Source organism: Telopea speciosissima, chromosome 6, assembly GCF_018873765.1.
Source record: "Telopea speciosissima isolate NSW1024214 ecotype Mountain lineage chromosome 6, Tspe_v1, whole genome shotgun sequence".
Lineage (NCBI taxonomy): Eukaryota > Viridiplantae > Streptophyta > Magnoliopsida > Proteales > Proteaceae > Telopea > Telopea speciosissima.
The window spans coordinates 67,184,373-67,205,675 of NC_057921.1; the positions used below are offsets into that span (position 1 = coordinate 67,184,373).

A 21,303-nucleotide genomic window follows, 5' to 3' on the forward strand; every position below is an offset into this window, starting at 1 on the left:
TAGATAAAGCCATCTAAGGATGGTTTAAAAAATATTTAGAATCCACAAAAATGAATGATTTGACTAAGTGAGAATTTAACCGTCAATTATTATCATTAACCTTGATTCATAACGGACCGGGTGAGATCGAATTTGGCCGAATCCGAACAAGTCCAATCATTTATGAAAAGGATTCTTCTGATCTCGATCCGATTTCAATCTAAACCGTTAGATCCCTGACCTGGTTCTAAAACCGAATACATAGAAAACCTTTTTTTTCCCCCACTGTTAAGCCATAGACGGTGAAAGTGTGTTGCAGCTTCCAACAAAAAATTGTTACTACTCGCTATGGAAGAGGAGAGGTGCGCGTTACGCACGGACTACATGTTAGTAAGAGAGGCTTTCTAGATTCCTAGTTGGACGCCTGGCTGCTAGAAATCCCTCGGGAACTTAGCCGGCGGAGAGAGAGAGAAAGAGAGAGAAAGAGACCTGGCGTTCGGTTCTTATGCTATCGTGGATTTCCATTTTTCTTTCTGGTAAAAGCTAATAATTTTTGGTGTCGACCGCAGAGATCAGACCTTTACTTAACTCAGGTATCCATTTGATCATTTTTGTTTAACTACTCATGTTATCCGTCTGTAAAGAGTTACTGTTGCACAGAGAGGTTTTTTTAGTTCAGAGATAGTTTCCAACTTCACTCACCTTTATGTTTGGAGTTGATAACTTTGTGTTTTCTTCTAATTTCTTATTGTAGAACTCTGATTGGTAAAAGGAGTAGCGATCATGGAATACTTGAGTCCTTCCAAAAGGCTTTCCAAAAGGCCTATCGTTGAATTAAATGACGAAATGGAAATGGTGTATAAGTTCAAGCTTCTGTTACCAAATGGCACTAGCGTCGGGTTAACATTGCATGAACCAGGAGCTAAGATGAGTATGGATGAGTTCATTGATGCTATTAAACATGAATACTTCAGAACAATTAATACTACAGACCCTGGGAAGATGAAACGCAAGGTTTTGTGGCGGAGCAAAGATATTTATATTGAAGATTTTTCTGGATTGAAGTTTAGAAAGATAATCCCTTTCAAACATTTTAAACCATACAAATGCCACACCCTATGGCTTCATGTAAGTCTGCAGTGACTGGAGTTGAATTCAATTCATGATTAATTTCCTGCTTCTAGGTTTTGAACAGTAATGGGTTGCTAATACTCTTTTTTTCTATCTTTTTCCTTAGGATGGGGCTAATGAAATTGCTGATACATTTGAGGTGTGGCGTCGCATCTGGCATTGTTGTTCTTTTATGATGTTAATTTTGAATCTTGAACATGTGCTAATTGCGAAACTATGTTTATATTTTGTACTTTCCTTTGTGGTGTTTGGAAGAGTTGTTTGAATTTTCTGGTTGGCTTTGTAGAACATGTGGGATTTGACACCGGATACCGAATTGTTAAAAGAGCTTCCAGACGCATACACATTTGAGACTGCTCTTGCGGACCTAATCGTAAGCTATCCCCATATAATCCTCATGATGCAAAGGTCTTAGCTATTAATTTTCATAATCTTTGTACCTTTTGGCAGGACAACTCATTGCAAGCAGTATGGTCGAATGAACCTAATGAGAGGAGATTGGTTAGGTATTACATATGTCTTTAACTGTTTGTCATTCTGATATTTAAACTTGCACCATGTATTAAAATTGTACTAGATAATGGACTGAATGAATCGTATGATGTATGTATGAGACATTATCAGAAAAAATCATGTGACCTATATATAATCTACATTCTACATGTCTTTATGTTTTGTATTTTGTTAATTTTGCACTATATTTTCTCTAGCCACATTTCAAACTCACTAATAAAATTTGACAAAAATATTCATTAAATTTCCTTCAGTTACTAGTATAGTTGGTTGTAACATCCTCTTTAACTTCTTTTGTAGTGTGACAATTGATGACCAGAAGATTCTGATATTCGACACTGGTCCTGGAATGGATGGTAGTGATGAAAAATCTATAGTGAAATGGTATGCCAAAATATTATTTTCTTCTTAACCTTGTCAAATTAATTGCTTGTCGCGTGATTTTCATATTTTTTGTTATCCTTTTCTTGATCAGTAAGCAGAAATCAAATATTTTCCCCCCCTTGGGTATACTCCTTTTTTTTTGCCAATAGGAAGATGATAGGAGAAGGTAACAAAGTTGAATATTTGTCACAGTCCTCACTGTGACATTATGCATGATTTCAATAGCTTTTGTCTCTGATGCCACTTAATGATTTTATCCCCTTCTCATATTTTTGTCATTACTTATTCTGGAGAAAAACTCGTCATTTTTTGAGAGTTTCCTTTGGTCCTATCCTTTTCTTTTTGCCCTATGTTTAAGCTATTATGAATTTTGATATATTTAAGGGAAAATTAATAGACTACTCAAATTTGAGTTTCTTTTTACCAAATTACCTACTCAATATTCCTTATAACTAAATTACTCTAAATAAGTATGGGTATTTCTTGTTGAATCTGATGCTTGATGCTGGATTTGCAGAGATAGCTGTGCCCATTATGCAACATGGGTTTGGATATGCCAAGCACTGAAACTTCCTCATTCTATTAGTTGGAATTTGTAATTTTTGATGCTGCTTTCTTTTATTGATTTTCTACTGTAAGAAGAGAAATATAAGATGACCTTTGTAATTACTGGTTTAAAGCTGAAGTGAATTAGTCATCCCCCCAGACCCTAAATGTAGTTCCCCTTGTAGCAGAAAAAATTCCTTTGTGTCCATGCATAAGTTGTTACATGCGAGCTGACCATTATGAGCTGTTTTCACTTCGCCTTTTTGTTTTTATTTTATTTTTCATTAAATCCAACCAACCTCTTCCAAGGAGGTTGCATAAGCTCTCATGTGTGCGGCATATGTTTTAGTATCTCCCAAACTTTGCCTCTTTCATGTTTTTTTTAAAATTTACATTATCCAACAGAACCAACAGCGGAAATGGAAGTAAGTGGAAGTGGAGAGAGAAAAATTTGCGAAGAGATAGAGAGTGGAAGGGAGGGAGCATGATGGTGTTCCCATAGGTAGGGAATTTTAGAAGGCGTTATAAGATGTCAAGAGAAGAGAATAGCGGAGGAAGGGTGAAGTAGATCACAGGTCCATGTGTAGCTGTATGAACAAGGCCCCAAAACCATCCTAGTGTAGTTGTGGGAGGCAACCTGGTTTGATGATGTGACAGGTTTTTGTTCGTTTGATGGAGCATCACATAAGGCAGCCTCAGTCCAGATAGAAGCATGAAAAAGAGAAGGGACCAAGACAGTTAAAAAAAGTTACTGTTCACATGAGTAGTACCACGAATGCAAAGAGTTATCAGAATGCAAAGATACCTTCTTGGAGCTGTTGAGTAGAGAGAGGCTATGGGCACAACCGATGTATGGAGAAGGAGGGGGGGGGGAAGAATCTGGTTTCAGTTCAATCCAAGGAGTGCAAGCGGTGGTGGGAAGGGGAGGAAGAAGAAAGTGGAGGATAAAAAGTGTAAAAAAAAAAAAAAACTGTATGTGGGTGAGGGAGGGCATTGTTTTAGGAAGTTCTGTAATACCTAAACTAATTTGAGTAATTTTGTTAGAGGAAAGATTGGGTGGGTAGTTTGGTACACTGAAACCCAAATTTGAGTGATCTTGTAACTTTCCCTATATGTAATCCATCTTGTTGCTGCTCTCACATTTTGTTGTTCTATTCTCTAGGGGAAAAATGGGGGCTTCTCTTCACAGGTCATCTAGAGGACAAGCAGTTGGAGGAAAACCTCCATATCTGACGGTAATGTTCGTTGTATATGCATATAATTGGTAATGTTGTTGGATGATGATACCATGAACTGGGTCTTGAACTTGTTCTCAGTTGCCTACTATTTCACTGGACCGTCATGCTTGCCTCTCCGCCTCCCTGCTATGTATGCATGCTTACTGTTTCCATGCACCTATATTGAGCTTTTTTATTTTGTAAACTTGAGGCATTGGACTTTTGTTAACCAAGGTTCATGATTTTTGTAATTCTTTGTGAACACAAGTGATACTGTAGGTTGAATTTATTACTTGCTCAGATTTTTGTTTTAGTTCATTCCATTTTCAATCTTGTGTATGGTGTACCATTGTTGGAGTTCCTGCGCTACACTAGGAGGCTTTGCATTTAGCTCGAACATGCAAAAAATCTTTCATTCTTTTGAAATCCAGAAACTCTGACCTTTGTCTTGAAGTTTCTGTAATGGCCTTGTTATTCCCTTTCTTTTTTGAAGTTCAATCTGTCTATTCATGCTCTCATCAAATTCTTTTCATGTATTCTAGACCTGTAAGCTTCAGATATATGTATTTGTTTACTATGTGCCTTATGATACCCAAGGCTATGGTTTCCTACCGTTTACAACACTGTGAGTGCATGTCTGTATGTGTTTTGCGGTATTGCCACAGCTGAAAGCGTTTTTGTATGCAGCCTTTCTTCGGAATGTTTGGTTATGGAGGCCCTATTGCATCGATGCACTTGGGGGGGTAATGCTACTTGCTTTAATTTTTCGTGTTGTTCCACTTGGAGAAATACTGTTCACGTTCAATTCCATATTGTATTGCTCTGTTACAGGTCTGCTTTAGTCTCTTCGAAGACGAAAGAGTCTAAAAAAGTTTATACTCTACGGCTTGAGAGAGATGCGTTGCTCAGTAGGTCTGACCAGACTTGGCGGGTATCAACTGTTCTGAGTTGCTGGCTGTTGCAAAAATAGGATGCTTCCTTTTGTTGTCCTTCCCTTTTATTTTTCATTATTTGTAGTTTTTGCCTCTTTGGTATTTTCTCTTTCAGTTTTATGTCTAATTTCTGCGCCATGTTTTTGTACTATTTTGCTTTAGACTGATGGTGGATTAAGGAATGCTTTGGAAGATGAACTAAAGGAATCACCACAGTCAAGTTTTACGAAGGTATCTTCGGTTGTATTTTTCATTATTCTTTTTCTTCTATTCCAAAAGTTCCGTTTGTCCTCCTTTATATTTTATAGCCTTTTGTTTTAGTTTTAGGGTTGCATGTGGTGGGTTATATTGCTACAGACTACCAGTGTTGCTTGTTGAGGCAGTGAATCAGTATGAAGAAACGTAAAAGAAAACGATCATAGAAATATAGCCCAAGTATAAGGAGGTCATGACAATTCGGTAATTAACAAGAAATTTCAAAGGGGGGGGGGCACTTGGCAGAATAAAGAACAAAGGGTGCAAGAGGGTTTTGCAATTATTTAACAGGGACAAATAGAGGGTTAATACTGGAAAGAGGAATAAAATAAGAATAAAGACAATCATGAATTGAGGTTGTCTTCAACCTCTGGATAGTAGTTCTTATGGTAGAAAAGAATTCGAATCAAGTATGATTTCTCCTACACCGTTACTCTTACAACCAAATTTCAGGCGAAGGGTAGTAGTCCAACACCCTCCCAAAAGCAACTCATAGAAGTTCAAACAACCAACTAACAGGGCAGAAATAGATCTCTGAAGTTAGATCTGGAAGAGGAGGACCAGATTTCTATTGCAGCTTGGTTCTTAATCAACTTCTTGGGAAGTTTGAGGCAACTGGATAAAAGATTGGCTCTAATTCAGAAAAGTTGGGCATACCAGAATTACCCTTTACTTTACATACTGATCTCAACTTTATACCACCACAGGAAGAGAGAAGAGCACCAATCAAAGAACAGGAACGTGAAGTCGAGGTTAAAGTTGAAGAGATTACAACAACTGGTGATGACAAGGACTAGGCAATGCTTGATGATACTACTACTGTAGAGGCCTCCATTAAAGAAGTTGAAGCAAACAAGGTTAAAACATTGGATGGTGAGGTCATGAGTAAGGAATTTGGCACTACAGTTGAAGTGGAGGTTAACGAAGCTGTTCTGAAGACTCTTATGGTTGCACCCTCAATAGCTGAAGATTGATCCAGAAGTGGAGCACATCAAATTCGTAATGCCACCAAAGCTTTTTGAGAATAGGAAGCCATGCCCCGATGACTACATCACTAACTACCTTGAACAGCCGAAATACTTTTATGGATTGAAGCTGGATGTGCACCACATGCAATTGATCCCTCTACTTACCAAAACTTGTGGTCGAGTTTTTCAGGGCAGGGAGAGTTGATGCAGATCACATCCCTTCGCAGAGGAATTTTTGGAATTGAGTTTTGTTTAGTTTTTTTGGATCAAGTTGAACCTGCGGTTCAATAAGTGAGTTCCAAATTTAAGTCATTTAATTAGTTATATGGGTCATATGTGAAGTACTTTCGAGTTTTCTATTATAACAGACCCGTTCTATAAGCCAACATATTAGGGATTTAAGGCCTATACGGGATTAAGTAGGATGAGTCAAAATTCTTATCCTAACATGTGGAACATGTGCACAATGTATCTAGACATGTTCATTGAATCTAGACTCTTTAGTACTCTCCCTCAAGTTGGTGCATATGTATCACACATGACCAACTTGCTATGATAAGATGAAAAACTCTTCATAGACACATCAACTAACTGATTCTCCGAGGTGACAAAAGGAATGCAAATGGAGCCTTGCTCAAGCTTCTTGATGAAATGCATGTCGATCTCAATATGCTTCGTTTGGTCATGTTGTATCGGGTTATGAGCTATATTGATGGTGGCCTTATTATTCCAAGAAGGAAGCATAGGCTCGTCAGTAGTTATCCTCGATCGTTGAGCAATACCTTGAGCCATACAAGCTCATAGCCCGATATTCTGCCTCGATACTTGATCTAGAGACTAGATTTCCTCCAAAGAATGTGCAGAATCCTAAAGTTGAACATCGATCATCAATTGAGCCAAGCCCAATCAACATCTGTGAAGGCTTTGAGTCTGAGGTGGCCATTGTTGGAGAATAAGATTCCCTTTCTAGGAGTAGATTTTAAGTATTTTAGGATCCGATATACTGACTCGATATGAACAGCCTGTGGATTATGAAGCAACCGACTGGTAATCCCTACAACATATGTAATGTCGGGCCAGGTGTGGGAAAGATATATCAGTCTACCAGCAAGTCTCTGATAACTTTCTCTGTCAACTGGTTCACCATGATTGCTGCTAAGATGATGGTTGACCTCGATAGGGGAGTTTGTTGGTTTACATCCAGGCATACTAGTATCATTAAGAAGGTTTACGACATACTTCCTTTGGGAGATAAAGATTCCCTTGTCAGAGCGGCCAACTTCTATTCCTAGGAAGTATCTGTAAGGTCCTTTATTTCAAATTTTTCTTTGCTAATTGTGCTTTCACTTTGAAAATTTCAGCCTCATCATTGCCTGGCACCACTATATCATAAACGTACACTATGGGAGCAATATCCTTATTACCTTCATGTCTGGCAAATAAGGTATGATCGGCCTGGCTTTGTTTGTAACTAAATTTTTGCATCGCCTTAAGGAATCGACCAAACCAGGCTCGTGGAGACTGCTTGAGACCGTAGAGAGATTTTTGTAACCTGCATACTTTCTTGGCAGTTGATGATGGCGCAAAACTTGGGGGAATGTCTATGTAGACTTCTTCTTCCAAATCCGTTTAGAAATGCATTTTTCATATCTAATTGCTGGAGGTTCCACCCAAGGTTAGCAACACATGATAGCAAAGCACGGACTGAGTTAATCTTGGTCACTGGAACAAAGGTGTCATGATAGTCGATGCCATAGGTTAGAGTTATCTCTCGATGGTGCTATCTGCCTTATGCTTTATTGTGAACACCCATTTGCACTCTACATGCTTCTTTCCTTCCCAACAGGAAACCAACTCCCAAGTACCATTCTTCCGTAGAGCCTGCATCTCCTCTATCGTAGCACATTTCCACTTAAGATCATAGCATCCTTTAAAAATGAAGGCCCTATAGGATGGAGATAAGGACTCATAGGAAACAAAGTTAGAGATTGGATGTTTAGTGTATGCTCTAACTTCTTTCCTAATAGCAATAGGAACATTAGTGTCATTAATTTCAATGGAAGGGTCCTTATAACCTGACTGAGATGTCAAAGGTAGATCTGGAAGCACTAATGGACATGGGGGGTCAGTCGTAAGCTGTTCCTTCCAGCGAGAGTATGTGAGCAAGTCTGCCTTGGGGATATTCTCCTCCTTACTACTATCAGTGAGAGGTCTTTCTCCCTCAAGACAAACAGTGTCGATAACAAAAGGACTTGAAGGAAACTATGACATTATATTCTCTCCCTCAAAAGATGACAGGTAATAAGGTTCTGATTCGTGGAAGGTAAAATCCATGGTTACAAAGAACCGTCAGGAGGGAGGATGGTAGCACTTATAGCCCTTCTGAGAGGTAGAGTAGCCAAGGAAGATAAAATGAAGGGCACAAGGATCAAGTTTTGACCTTGAGGGGTTAGAGTTGTGAGCATAGCAAACATTGGAGGTCCAGTACACTGATAGGTGAGACCCGAGGGATCCAGTAGGTGGCTAACTGGAGTCTGGAAGTCTAGTACACTGGAAGGAACCCTGTAGATGAGATGGGTTGCAGTGACGACAGCATCCTCCTAATAAAACTTGGGAACATTCATGGCAAATAAAAGTGAGCGAGTAATGTCAAGAAGGTGACTGTTCTTCCGCCCAGATGTACCATTATGTTCCTGAATACGCCCATAGGAGGTCTGAAAAATAATACCCTGTTCATCAAGGTACTGGTGAAAGCTAGCATCAATGTATTCAGTGCCATTGTCACTACGGAGGATCCGAACCTTGGCATCAAACTCGGTCTGAATCATGGTAAGATAAGAACAAAAACAGGTAAAGGCCTCAGATTTATGGCGAAGAAGGTAAATCCAAGTTATGCTAGTGCAGGTAACAATAAAAGAAATAAACCAACGGAAACCATCCCTTGTTGCAATACAAGAAGGTCCCACACATCAGAGTGAATAACAGAAAAAGGGATCTCACTTTTATTCAATGTTGGTGAATAAGAGGTTCGGGTATGTTTAGCCAGTTCACAAGTTTCACAGTTAAATTTATCTAGACTACAACCTTTTATTAAAGTAGGAAACATTAAACTTAAAGAGCGAAAAGAGGGATGACCAAGACTGATGCGGATCCGGGGTTCAAAAACCCGGCTTGGATCGTTTATGGGCCAACCCAAGTGTTAGATAAATCAAATCATAAACACAAGTGGCAAAACAGTAAATATTGAAGTTGTATAGGAGCAATAACAGAATGGTAAATAACGGAAGGATATAATGGAATGGTAGTGTTGTAAATAAATGGAATCAACTATATCAAAAGAAACAAGGGAATGGGTTATAACGTGTTAATGGAGGGGTATACTTGGAGTGGAACATAAATTAGGGATAGGGAATAATAAAGAAATAAAGCAAGGGTAATATGGGAAAAAACCAGAAATTAGAGATTAAAGAAATAGAAGAACCTTTCTTCTTCTTCCTCGATGGAAGGCCAGGCGGTAGCTCCAAACCTCGAAGAGAAGAACTCGATGCTATGAGGTTCACTCGAGCAGAAATTCTGGACTCAGGTACTAAATCCCAATCTCTATTAGAACCAGCCAACAAACTCGAAGTTCAGCAACCTAACAATCAGGAGGTTTGATAGGAAGCTGCACCTGGCTGAAGTTAGGGTTCCTCACCACAGGAATGGGATTAGGACTGGGGGTGCAAGAGATTAATTCGCCCAAAGGTAGAGAGCCTTCGATCTACGTGTCAGATCCATTGAACAACTCATAAGGAACTCAATCAAATCTGTCACGCCTCAACTGGTTTGGAAATAACAGTGTAGGGTAATAACAGAGTACCAAAGGAAAAGAAGGAGAAGTAAGGAGAGAGGAAATAGAGAAAAGAAGAGAGAATATCAGAGGGAGGATGAGAACTGCGCACTCAGCTCTGGGCAGCAACAAGGAAATCCTTTTCATTCAATTTTGAAAATTAAGTCTGTCCCCATCGTTGGGTTACATTCCCTTTTATAGATTAAAGCAACATAAATCCTAATCCTATTGTAAAAGTGAAATGACAACTGGACTCTAACTCTATCTAATCCAAAACAGCAGACAAAATAAAATGGGACTCTTACCTTCCTATGATTCTAATAACATGAATATAATAAGAAAAATTAAAAAGAATCCCTATTTGATCCATCTTCTAACTGCATCAAAGACGTTGGTGCCATCGGTGATCGGTGTACTTGCTGGAGAACACTGTCGGTCTGAAGGGTATGAGCAGAAAGATGGGGAGTCATAGTTGTAAGATCAGAATCCAGATAATGTAGCCCATCACATACCCTACCATATTCAATCGTTGCTCCCATCACCAGATCCTGGAAAAGACAATGGGTGGAGTAAAATGAGACGCAACCATTTAAATCAACGGTAAGCCAATAACTAGAAAGTAAGTTTGCACAAAGGTTAGGAACATGAAGAACGGAAGACAAGGATATAGTAAGAGAACATTTGACAGAACCTTTACTAGAGATTGGAGTCTCATATCTTTAGGGACTTTGATTGGAGTCTCCTATTAAAACCTGTAGACTCAGGAGGTTTATTTCATGCGGATACTTAATACATCCCAAAATTATTTTGTCTTTCATCACGGTCCTATCCCTTGGGTCATCTGTGTGTGTTTATTTATGGGTGTTGCATTTGCGGTTATGGGTCTTCATTGACCCACAATTTATTCTTTCAGCTCCATGGACCTATCTTCAATAGTTTAATATATGTATACTTGGCGATGTTAATTTGGTTATAGAATTATGCATATCCTTTGTGATTGATTGACTTTGTGCAAAGTGCATAAACTTCAAATTCCTGTGGTGCATTCTGGATAGTTTCCTTTTCTGCTTCCAGCTTCTGTATGATGACGTAAATAAATCATATACTTTTTGGTTTAATCCTTAATTCTGTTTGGCCATTTAGTTTGAATTTGTATTGTTTTGAGGTTTCATCATATTGCTATGCTATTCTGAATTATTTATTTGCAATACTTGGCAGGTTGAAATTTTTGAGCCAAAGATAAGATGCTTGGATGCATTTAAACTTCAATGCAGGCTGAAGGACATATATTTTCCATACATTCAGGTTTTCTAGCTTCAACTTACATGATTAACATTTATACATATTAGAAAGTATTTTGAAAACCAATTTATGTGTTGGAAAGGCTTATTTGGAAAGAGGAGTTGCTCAGTTGCTGCCTGAACATTTTGGGCCCATAAAAAAGTGAAAATGAAGTTTTAACATGTTCTTATCTGTTAATGGTATTTTTTTTTCTCTCCTAAATATAAAATTTGTTGTTAACATAACTGCTCTTACCAATGTCACCTCCTTCCACCTCAAGCAAGAGCGGTTCAACTCCAGTAACCATGGAAACAGTGATTGCATCAACAAACTTTGACCTCAAGGGTTGCATGAGTGCTAGTGTACAGGAGTGATTCCTGAGAATTGGTGTTTCAATGCTGCTGAAGAGTTAATCATTTGTGTGTGTGTTTTTCTGAAGATCAGGCTCTACATATGTCAATTTTTTTAGATGTGCTCCCCTTCCATGCTATCAAACACCCACACCCTCCTTTTTGAACCATCATCATGAGAATGTACTTCACTTTAGAATTTTCTTCTTTAAGACTGTTGAAGTTTCCCTTTTCGTCTTTTCCATCTATTACCAATCTTGCCTTGGTTGTTGACTTGTCCAATATATCCAACAATACTATTGCTCTTATAGTTTGTTTGGTTCTTTGCAGTGTGATGAAATGTCTGCTACTGGGAAGACTGTGAGACCTATTGAGTTTGAGGTCTGTTGTGCTGAGTTTGTCCTAGATTTCTTGATTTTTTTTTTAAATAATACAGGGAATGATGAATGTTCATGGTCTAAATGATTTTTAAACTTACTCCTGAGCTAAGCTGCAATTATGGCACTTCTAATCATGGATACTCAATCTCATCACCTTATATCTCCTCAAGGGGAGGCTGTTAGAGCTCACCCAGTGACAGTTGGGGAATGGATATCTCATCCGAAGCATCTTATCTCATGGGGTGACTTTTGAAAGATGAGAAGTCCAGTGATCTAGTACATGGGAAAAACTTGGGAGCAACTGGCTCAAGGTTTATTCTTGTATGGCTTTATTGGGGAAATAGGGACTTGCTGAAACTTGGTTCAGTATGTTTTTTTGAAATAGAAGGTTAATGAGTTGTTGGTCTTTGCTGTTTTTCACTGTCTGATGGAGTTTTGAGACAGAGAGGAGTATTCATATGTTTCAAGTTTCTTTACTTTTCTTCTTTCTTTTTTTTTGGGGGGGGGGGAGGGGGCGGTTTGTTATGGAGATTCAACAATATCCTATGCTTAGGTAAGCTAATGAATTAGTGGATTTTATGAGTAAATAAACAGCCTATTATTTGGATGTTCTTAGTATGGGAATTTTTTTTTCTCAAGATAAGAAGTTGCACTTTGTATTGTATAGTTAACAGTCAAAAAATATGCTTCCCTTCTCCTTTCCTCCTCCAGGTGAATGGTGATGATTTAGCTGAAATAGAGGGTGGGGAGGTTGCAATTACAAATTTGCATTCCTGTAATGGACCGGAGTTTGTCATACAGCTTCGCTTTTCTATTAGTCAGAGCTCTGCTTCAACAAGTCTTGGTGAGTAAATTCTCTATGTAGATATTGATTTGTTCCCTTTTTTTATTGGGTCCTCTGACCTTGTCATGATTTTAATGAAAATTTTGTTTCTTTGATGTTCTTGAATTACTTTCCTCTTTAAGGTTCAAGGGCCTTGCGAGAAGCTAATGCACGCTTGAGATGTGTCTACTTCCCCATTGTTGAGGTTTGTACTGGGTAGAGTGGGTGGAATGAGCACTACTAGGATTTTGGGAAACATAGATGTTGAAGGGTGCTGCATTTTCATCACTCTTCGTTGTTTATCTACCAATACGCTGGATATCTTCCAATCATTTGACGTTTTAAAATTGATGTTTTATAGGGTAAAGAGAACATTAACAAGATTTTGGAAAAGCTAGATGAAGGATATGGAATTGCTGAAGATTTTCATACTTTTTGCCGTGTATCTGTTCGACGGTTAGGCCGTCTACTTCCTGATGCTCGCTGGGTCAGTTGAATGATAGCTCCCATCCTGTTTTGCATGTTTATGTCACTTTTTTGTTTGCTCGACTGTTAAAAGGTCTTTAGTCATGTAGTCATGTGAGTTTAACCTTAAAAAAAAAACACTAGCGTAATGAAAATTTGTTTTGAGAATTGTTGGGATAAAGGAGAAACTTGCATTATAAAGTTTAGTTGGCTTTACAATCATGGAATAAAAAAAATATTAAATTTCCAATCTATAGTTATTTATCATTGAAGAAAAATCTGCTTCTGGAATTAATCGCACATTAAATGGTTTCTGTTGAAAATTATTATACAAGTTAAACCAATCAGAGTTTAGTTCTATGCCAGCTAATAGTACTTCTGATATTTAACCTGAAATAGAAAAAGACCAAACTCTAATGAATAGGGGTAAAATAACTCAAATATAAGTATATAACTGTCATTTCCTTTTATGAAAGCTGTAATAAAGCCCTAAGCCTTATTCCAATGATAATGACTGGAAAGGAATAACAGCACATTTTAGAATTACCAAGAACTTGCCTGTAAGGTGGTTCAGAGGCAAAGGATAAATCAATACTGTGGGCATTGGAATGCCAGCAATTCAGTCTGATGAGTATTTCTGAAGTTCAAAGGAATTGGCCAACTTTTTCCTAAGATCCATCAATCCTAATTGTATAGCTAACTGTGCGCCTGTATATAGTATAACATCCCTTTCTTATATATATTTTTTAAAAGAAGCCCCAACTCCTTGGGGTGGATTAGATCTATTTTTCTTCTCCATTGCACTTCATTTTTCTTTTAGATAGGTACCTATTCTATGGGGGAGGGAGGGAGGGAAGATGAGAACCAGGAGGCTTGCATAGTTCGAGAACTCGCGAGATCTTGCCGAGTTTCTCGGTTTTTCGAAATCCCGAGACGAGACTGCTTACCAGTCTCAAAATGTCAATATCTCGCTGAGATCTCGGATCTCAATCGAGATCTCGGTTTGACCTAGGAAAATGCCCATCTAGGTCCTTTATATGAGTGCCAGATCTCGAGATGTTGCTGGAAAATCTTGGTAAACAGACACCTATGTATGCCCGGAACCAAGACAGACACTTATTTATGCCTAATATCATTTAAGTATGTTAGAAGGCCTGTAGAACTGAATGCTTAGATGATCAGAATCGATCACCCAGCTCCTTTATTTATAATAATCAGAATTACAATTTATTCACAATCAAAGTAGGAATGCCCCCTTGCCTATTCCTATTAGGAATTCCCATTCCAATTAGGAGTCCCAAAATAGAGATCAGCTAGGGGAAAAAAAACAGAAAAAAACATAAAACTAAAAGATAAAACATAAAGGACTAAATTACCCTATCAGTTAAAGTAGCCTATCTTAACACTCCCCCTCAAGTTGGAACATAAATATCAACCATGCCCAACTTGACAAGAATAGGATGAAAAACCTTCCCACTCAAGCTTTTAGTGAACACATCAGCAAGCTGGTCAGCAGATTGCACAAAAGGAACACACACCAGTCCTCCGTCCAACTTCTCTTTAATAAAATGCCTGTCAACCTCCACATGCTTGGTACAATCATGCTGAACAGGGTTGTGAGCAATGCTAATAGCAGCCTTGTTGTTACAATATAACATCATGGGAAGATGAACAGGAGTACCAATATCTTGTAATAAACCCTTGAGCCATAACATCTCACAAATATCTTGTGCCATAGCACGAAACTTAGCTTCAGCACTAGACCTTGCCACTACGTTCTGCTTTTTACTACGCCACGTAACAAGGTTGCCACCAACAAGTGAGCAATAGCTAGAAATGGACTTTCTATCAGAGGAACCAGCCCAAGCTGCATCAGTATATGCTTCGACACGAAGATGACCATTCGGAGACAAAAAAATTCCTTTTCCCGGTGCTGACTTTAAATACCGAAGAATCCGGATAACAGCATCCATGTGAGAGGAATGCGGACCGTGCATGAACTGACTGACCATACTTACAGATACTGTTATGTCAGGTCTTGTATGAGACAGATAAATGAGCTTACCAACCAATCTTTGATAGCGACCTTTGTCGACCGGTGTTCCCTCCTTTTCTTTAAGTCTGGTAGTAGCATCCATAGGTGTATCAGAAGGATGACACCCTAGCATCCCAGTCTCGGTTAATAAATCTAGGATGTACTTCCTTTGAGAAAGAAAGATGCCTTTAGAAGACCGAGTAACTTTTATCCCTAGAAAGTACTTTAGTTTTCCCAGATCCTTTATTTCAAATTCTTGCCCAAGGTAAGTCTTCAACTGGGTGATTTCATGATTGTCATTCCCGGTCACCACAATATCATCCACATAAACTATTAGGATGGTTACCTTTTCACCATTTTTCTTGATAAACAGGGTATGATCAGCATTGCTCTGCTTATAACCCGCAGAGACCATTGCCTTGTGAAATCGTCTAAACCAAGCACGGGGGGACTATTTCAGCCCATATAAAGCATGCTTCAATTTACAAACTTTCCCGCTGGTTTTATCACAAGAGAAACCTGGTGGAATGTCCATATATACTTCCTCGTCAAGTTCTCCTTGGAGGAAGGCATTCTTCACATCTAATTGTTGTAATTCCCAGCCTAGATTCACTGCACAAGAAAGTAGCACTCTGACGGTGTTTAGTTTTGCAACTGGTGCAAAAGTCTTCTGATAATCGATCCCATAAGTCTGAGTAAATCCCTTTGCAACCAAACGTGCTTTGTATCGATCATAGTGCCATCTACCTTCTGTTTCACCACAAATACCCACTTACATCTAACTGGTTTCTTTCCTGAAGGAAGAACCACAAGTTCCCATGTATCATTCTTTTTTAAGGCTTGCATTTCTTCCATCATTGTTGCTTTCCACTTTCCATCTGTAAAAGCTTCCTGCCAATTTTGGGGAATACGAACAGAAGAAAGAGAAGAGACAAATGTACGAAAGGATGGAGAAAGGGGGTCATAAGAGACTACATGAGAAATGGGATGCTGGGTGCAAGTCCGAATACCTTTACGATGAGCAATAGGTAAATCAGGAGGAGAAGATGTGTTACCTGGAGATTGATCTGGTTCCAGGGCCGACAATTGTGGTGGTGGTGGTGCTGGTGCTGCAGTGGATGGGAGTTGCTTGTATTTGGAATGTCCCTTGTGAGTTGTGATAGGTTTTGAGATTAGAGTCGTTAATTTTCTTCTGAAATTCCCTAATGGTTTGTTGGACTGAAGTCATCTCCCCCTGAAGGGAATTGTCACCAATAGGATTTTCAGCATCTTCTAAGTTCTCCCCCTGGGGAAAATCCTGTTGGGGACCAGCAGAGGCATCGTCTAAGTGCTCCCCCTGGGGAAAAGCCGGTTTGGCACCAGCAGAGGGAAGAGGGGTGGAAACAATAGTCGGTTGAGGGGTGGGATCAACAGGTGGTTGGTCCCGGGTCGGGTCTGTACGGGAAGGTCAACCATCACATCTTCACTAAAAGTCTCCCCCTGAAGAGGTGTAGATTGATAATAGGAGAGAGATTCATGAAAGACAACATCCATATTGGTGAAGGTACGACGTGTAGGAGGATGGTAACACTTATATCCCTTTTGGGATGGAGAATATCCCAAGAAAATACAACGGACCCCACGGGGTTCGAGCTTGCCAACAGAGCGAGTATCCCGAACATAACAGACACAACCAAAAACTTTACGTGGGACGACAAAGGAGGAGGAACCTCGCAGTAAAGAAGCAGGAGTGTCAGAGTCAAGGAATTGGGTAGGGAGCCTATTGATGAGATAGGCAGCAGTCAGGACAGCATCTCCCCAATATTGGGAAGGGACAGAATGGGCAAACATAAGAGCCCGAGTCACCTCAAGGAGGTGGCGGTTTTTTCTTTCAGCCACACCATTTTGAGCTGGGGTATCGACACAACTGGTTTGATGGAGTATACCATGGGCAGCAAGGTAGTTTTGGAACTGACCATCCATGTACTCTTTACCATTGTCACTCCGCAATATCTTGAGAGTGGTATTGTATTGGGTTTGAATCATCTTATGAAAACAAGAAAAAACGTCACTTTTGTTGTGCATTAAATAAACCCACGTACTCCTAGAATAACAATCAATAAAAGAAACAAACCAACGATGGCCTTTGAGAGATGGTTTCCGGCTAGGACCCCAAACATCAAAATGAATAAGATTAAAAGGAGAAGAACTTCTTTTATTAGAAATGGAATAAGTAGAACGATGTTGTTTAGCCAGAACACAGGCTTCACAAAAAAATTCGTTTCTATGACATTCTTTAGCTAATGCTGGAAATAAAAGTGATAATGTTCCTAAAGGGGGATGACCTAGTCTATTATGCCATTGTTGAAGTTCAGAAGAAACTAACGCGCTTTGATGTATGGGAGAAGCCAAAGGTGGTGGTAAAGTAGGACTCCCATTATCAAGCAGGTACAATCCACCATGCATCTTATCACATCCAATCGTCGCCCTCGTTGCCAGATCCTGAAACACACAGTGAGAAGGAAAAAAAGTTACTTTGCAATTTAAATCACGGGTAAGACTGCTGATGGAAATAAGATTAGTGGTAAATTTAGGAATATGTAAAACAAAGGATAAAGGTAAGGAAGGAGTGCAACTGATAGAGCCCTTCCCAGAGATAGAAGAGAGAGAGCCATCAGCCATCTGTACTTTATCTTTACCAGATATAGGAGAGTAACGAGTAAAGAGGCTGGAGGATCCAGTCATATGATCAGTGGCACCGGAGTCTATGATCCAGGGAGAGGAGACTACCGATGCACAATGACCAGCAAAAGAAATACCTGGGTGGGCTAAATGTGAACCTGGAGGCGTGGAAGAACTGGCAAGTGTTGATGTCGTAGAAGCAGCAGAAGCCTGTAACATACGACGGAAAGCCTGAAGTTCATCCTTGGACAGTCCAGTGTTAGTAGGAGGAGCAGGAGTGACAGCCTCAGTATGATTAGCTTTGTTTTTTGATTTTTGAGCAGCACGTTTAGCTTCGAAGTTGGCTGGTTTACCATGTATCTTACAATAGATGGCCTTAGTGTGCCATAATTTTCCACAATGCTCACATTTAACTTCTGCTTTTTCGGCTTTGGATGTGTTAGAAGTAGTAGAGTTCGAACCAGCTCCAGTTTGTAAAGCTGATCGATCAGTAGGTGCAGAATGGAGCATAGCTGAACGACGTCGTTCTTCAAAGTTAACCAGTGCATATGATTGTTCCAGTGTAGGAAAAGGATCCTTACCGAGAATTTGTATTCTTATTGGATCATATTTGACATTGAGACCAGCCAAAAAATCATAAACTCGGATTTTGTCAACATGTTTTCTATAGGCAGCAATATCAGTAGCAGAGGTGGGTTGATAATCCGAGTAATGATCAAGTTCTTGCCAATGCTTACGAAGTTCAGCATAATATTGAGAGAGAGTCAACTCATTCTGTTTAATCTCATGAATTTTCCTCCGTAAGTCATATACTTGTGCATCATTCCCTACCTGGGAATAGGTTTCCTTGGCAGCTTTCCATATCTGAGCAGCAGTGTCAGGGAGAAGATAACCAGGTGCAATGGAAGAATGCATAGAATGAATAAGATATGACATTACCATAGAGTCATGAGATAACCATCGATTCTGTGCAGGCCCCTCTTCATAAGGTTTCACGAGGCTGCCTGTAAGGTGGCCTGTATACCACGACCAGCAATGGTGATATAAATGGATTTAGACCATATCAGGTAATTAGTCCCATCTAATTTAGTGGGGGAAGCAAAAGGAAGACACTCCGAACGAGTGGATCCATCTGAGTCAGCTAAAGTAAGATCAGACATGATGATGTCAAAAGGGTTTTGAAATTCCCAAAAATTTAGCAGTCAGAAAAGGCTGAAACTGAGGTCGAGTTTCCCTCTTGTAGTGGAGAACAAGTCCTCAAAAAAGGAGCTGAATCTGACCAGCCAATAAAAAGCTCTAATTTTAGCAAAAATTAGGGCAAAAAAACTGTTGGAGAGAAATCGCAGAGCCGAATCTGTCTTGGCTTGATTCAATACTGCAGTCTTCAAACAGGAAGAGGTGTGTGTCAGGGATAGCAGGAACCAATCTCCAGAAAAAACAGCAATCTATCTTCAGCTTTGTGGGAAGAACTTGATCTCCAATGGTGGAGGAAACCTGTCGGCAGTAGGCAACACCAGTAATCTGCAATCTTCAATGAGGTGAATGCGAGGGTAGCATCTAAATCTTCATTAGATCACTTCATAGGTGCTGCCCTGAATGAGAGTGAGGAGCCGAGAGTGGTGGAGAAGGGAGAAACCAGAAACCGTGGGAGGGAGGAGAAAAAAAAACCAGAAAAACTTGAGAACTTCTTCTTCGATCAGATTCTGCTCTGATACCATGTTAGAAGGCCTGTAGAACTGAATGCTTAGATGATCAGAATCGATCACCCAACCCCTTTATTTATAATAATCAGAATTACAACTTATTCACAATCAAAGTAGGAATGCCCCCTTGCCTATTCCTATTAGGAATTCCCATTCCAACTAGGAATCCCAAAATAGAGATCGGCTAGGGGAAAAAAAACAGAAAAAAACATAAAACTAAAAGATAAAACATAAAGGACTAAATTACCCTATCGGGTAAAGTAGCCTATCATAACAAAGTAAATGTTTTTGTATTTGTATTTCATTTACTTAAGATATTATTCATAAATAAGCAAATACCCCCCTATTTGAATCCAATAAAAATAATTAAAAAATCAAATTTCAAAAGGAAAAAAAGTCAACCCCCCCTCCCCCCCTAGTTCAAGAACAAAAACTGGGTTTTCGACGGTAGGTGCAATTTCCAACTTTCTAATGCTGGGGTTTTTCTCAAATCTAAAAATTCCATAAATCTTAATATGGTAAAACATTGCTAAAAACCAAAAGTGCGGTAAAATATTCATTTGTTTTGATGTCCAAAAAAATATTTTCATTCAGAGCGATTTTGACAGCATTTGTGCGCACCGAATTAAGTTTGACCAGTACATAACTCCTTCAATATAAATCAGATTTTAGCAATCTTGGACTTGTTGATACAAGTATTCACAACTGTATGGCGCGTGTAACCCCACTTGCTTGTCGCACTTTTGGATAAACCGCTTTCTTTTGTTACCTTATTGACGAAGGGGAGGGAGGGTGAGAAGTCCAAGATTGCTAAAATCTGATTTATATTGAAGGAGTTATGTACCGGTCAAACTTAATTCAATGTGCGCGAATGCTGTCAAAATCGCTCTGAATGAAAATATTTTTTTGGACATCAAAACAAATGAATATTTTACCGCACTTTTGGTTTTTTGCAATGTTTTACCATATTAAGATTTATGAAATTTTTAGATTTGAGAAAAACCCCAGCATTAGAAAGTTGGAAATTGCACCTATCGCCGAAAACCTAGTTTTTGTTCTTGAACTGGGGGGTTGACTTTTTTTCCTTTTGAAATTTGATTTTTTAACTATTTTTATTGGATTTAAATAGGGGGTATTTGCTTATTTATGAATAATATCTTAATCTTAAGTAAATGAAAATCATTTACTTAAATGATATTAGGCATAAATAAGTGTATTTGTCCTGTGTCTGTCTTGGTTTCTAGCATAAGTAAGTGTCTGTCCTGCTTTCCCACTAAGTGAAACTCCTATTTGGACTTTGTTTTTGCAAAATCTGATAGTGCCATTGTATTTAAAGGGCCTAAAATAGGCTGAATACCAAGTTTCAAACTCAAACTAGGTCTAAAACCCACCGAGATGAGGTTTTGAGTCGGAAAAAAAAGTGCACCAACTCGGCGAGATCTCGACTCGACTCGACTCGGTTTTTCAAGGGTCTGAGTTAGCACCGAGACCCGAGTTTTCGAACCTTGGAAGCTTGAACCCAAGACCTCCTGGTAGGGTGGGCTTTTATTCTCCACACTTCTACCAATTCTGTAATGTTCATATCTGCAATTAATTTTGAACATTCAGATATTTCCTCAACATTTCAACACAAGTTGTTTTGGACTTCCCATTGTAATTTTAACTCACCAAATTAAGCCAATGCCATTCCTTGTCACTGGGGCAGTCTTTGATCTTCATTGCACATGGTTGAACCATCTCTTTCAGGTTTCCCTATCTTGTTACCTGTCGGTTCAGCTCATAAATTATCTTGAAATTCTGATTCTATAGCGGGCGAGCCTTGGCGCAATGGTTAAGCTGCACTATTGCAAC

The 21,303-nt window shown here is 39.1% G+C and overlaps 1 protein-coding gene across 1 annotated transcript in view; it reads left to right on the forward strand.

Annotated features, from left to right (window-relative positions):
• The first annotated feature begins 720 nt into the window (after positions 1–720).
• The window catches only part of LOC122664642 (structural maintenance of chromosomes flexible hinge domain-containing protein GMI1), a 38,192-nt gene continuing 17,609 nt past the window's right edge, over positions 721–21,303 (forward strand). The window contains exons 1-14 of the mRNA XM_043860554.1: positions 721–1,107; positions 1,217–1,249; positions 1,397–1,483; positions 1,561–1,616; positions 1,924–2,007; positions 3,716–3,788; positions 4,458–4,513; positions 4,602–4,701; positions 4,865–4,933; positions 10,973–11,059; positions 11,716–11,766; positions 12,477–12,609; positions 12,732–12,793; positions 12,950–13,075. Of these exons, the coding sequence (XP_043716489.1) occupies positions 763–1,107; positions 1,217–1,249; positions 1,397–1,483; positions 1,561–1,616; positions 1,924–2,007; positions 3,716–3,788; positions 4,458–4,513; positions 4,602–4,701; positions 4,865–4,933; positions 10,973–11,059; positions 11,716–11,766; positions 12,477–12,609; positions 12,732–12,793; positions 12,950–13,075 (1,362 nt within the window). The 5' untranslated portion in view covers positions 721–762. The remainder of the gene's footprint in view (positions 1,108–1,216; positions 1,250–1,396; positions 1,484–1,560; positions 1,617–1,923; positions 2,008–3,715; positions 3,789–4,457; positions 4,514–4,601; positions 4,702–4,864; positions 4,934–10,972; positions 11,060–11,715; positions 11,767–12,476; positions 12,610–12,731; positions 12,794–12,949; positions 13,076–21,303) is intronic.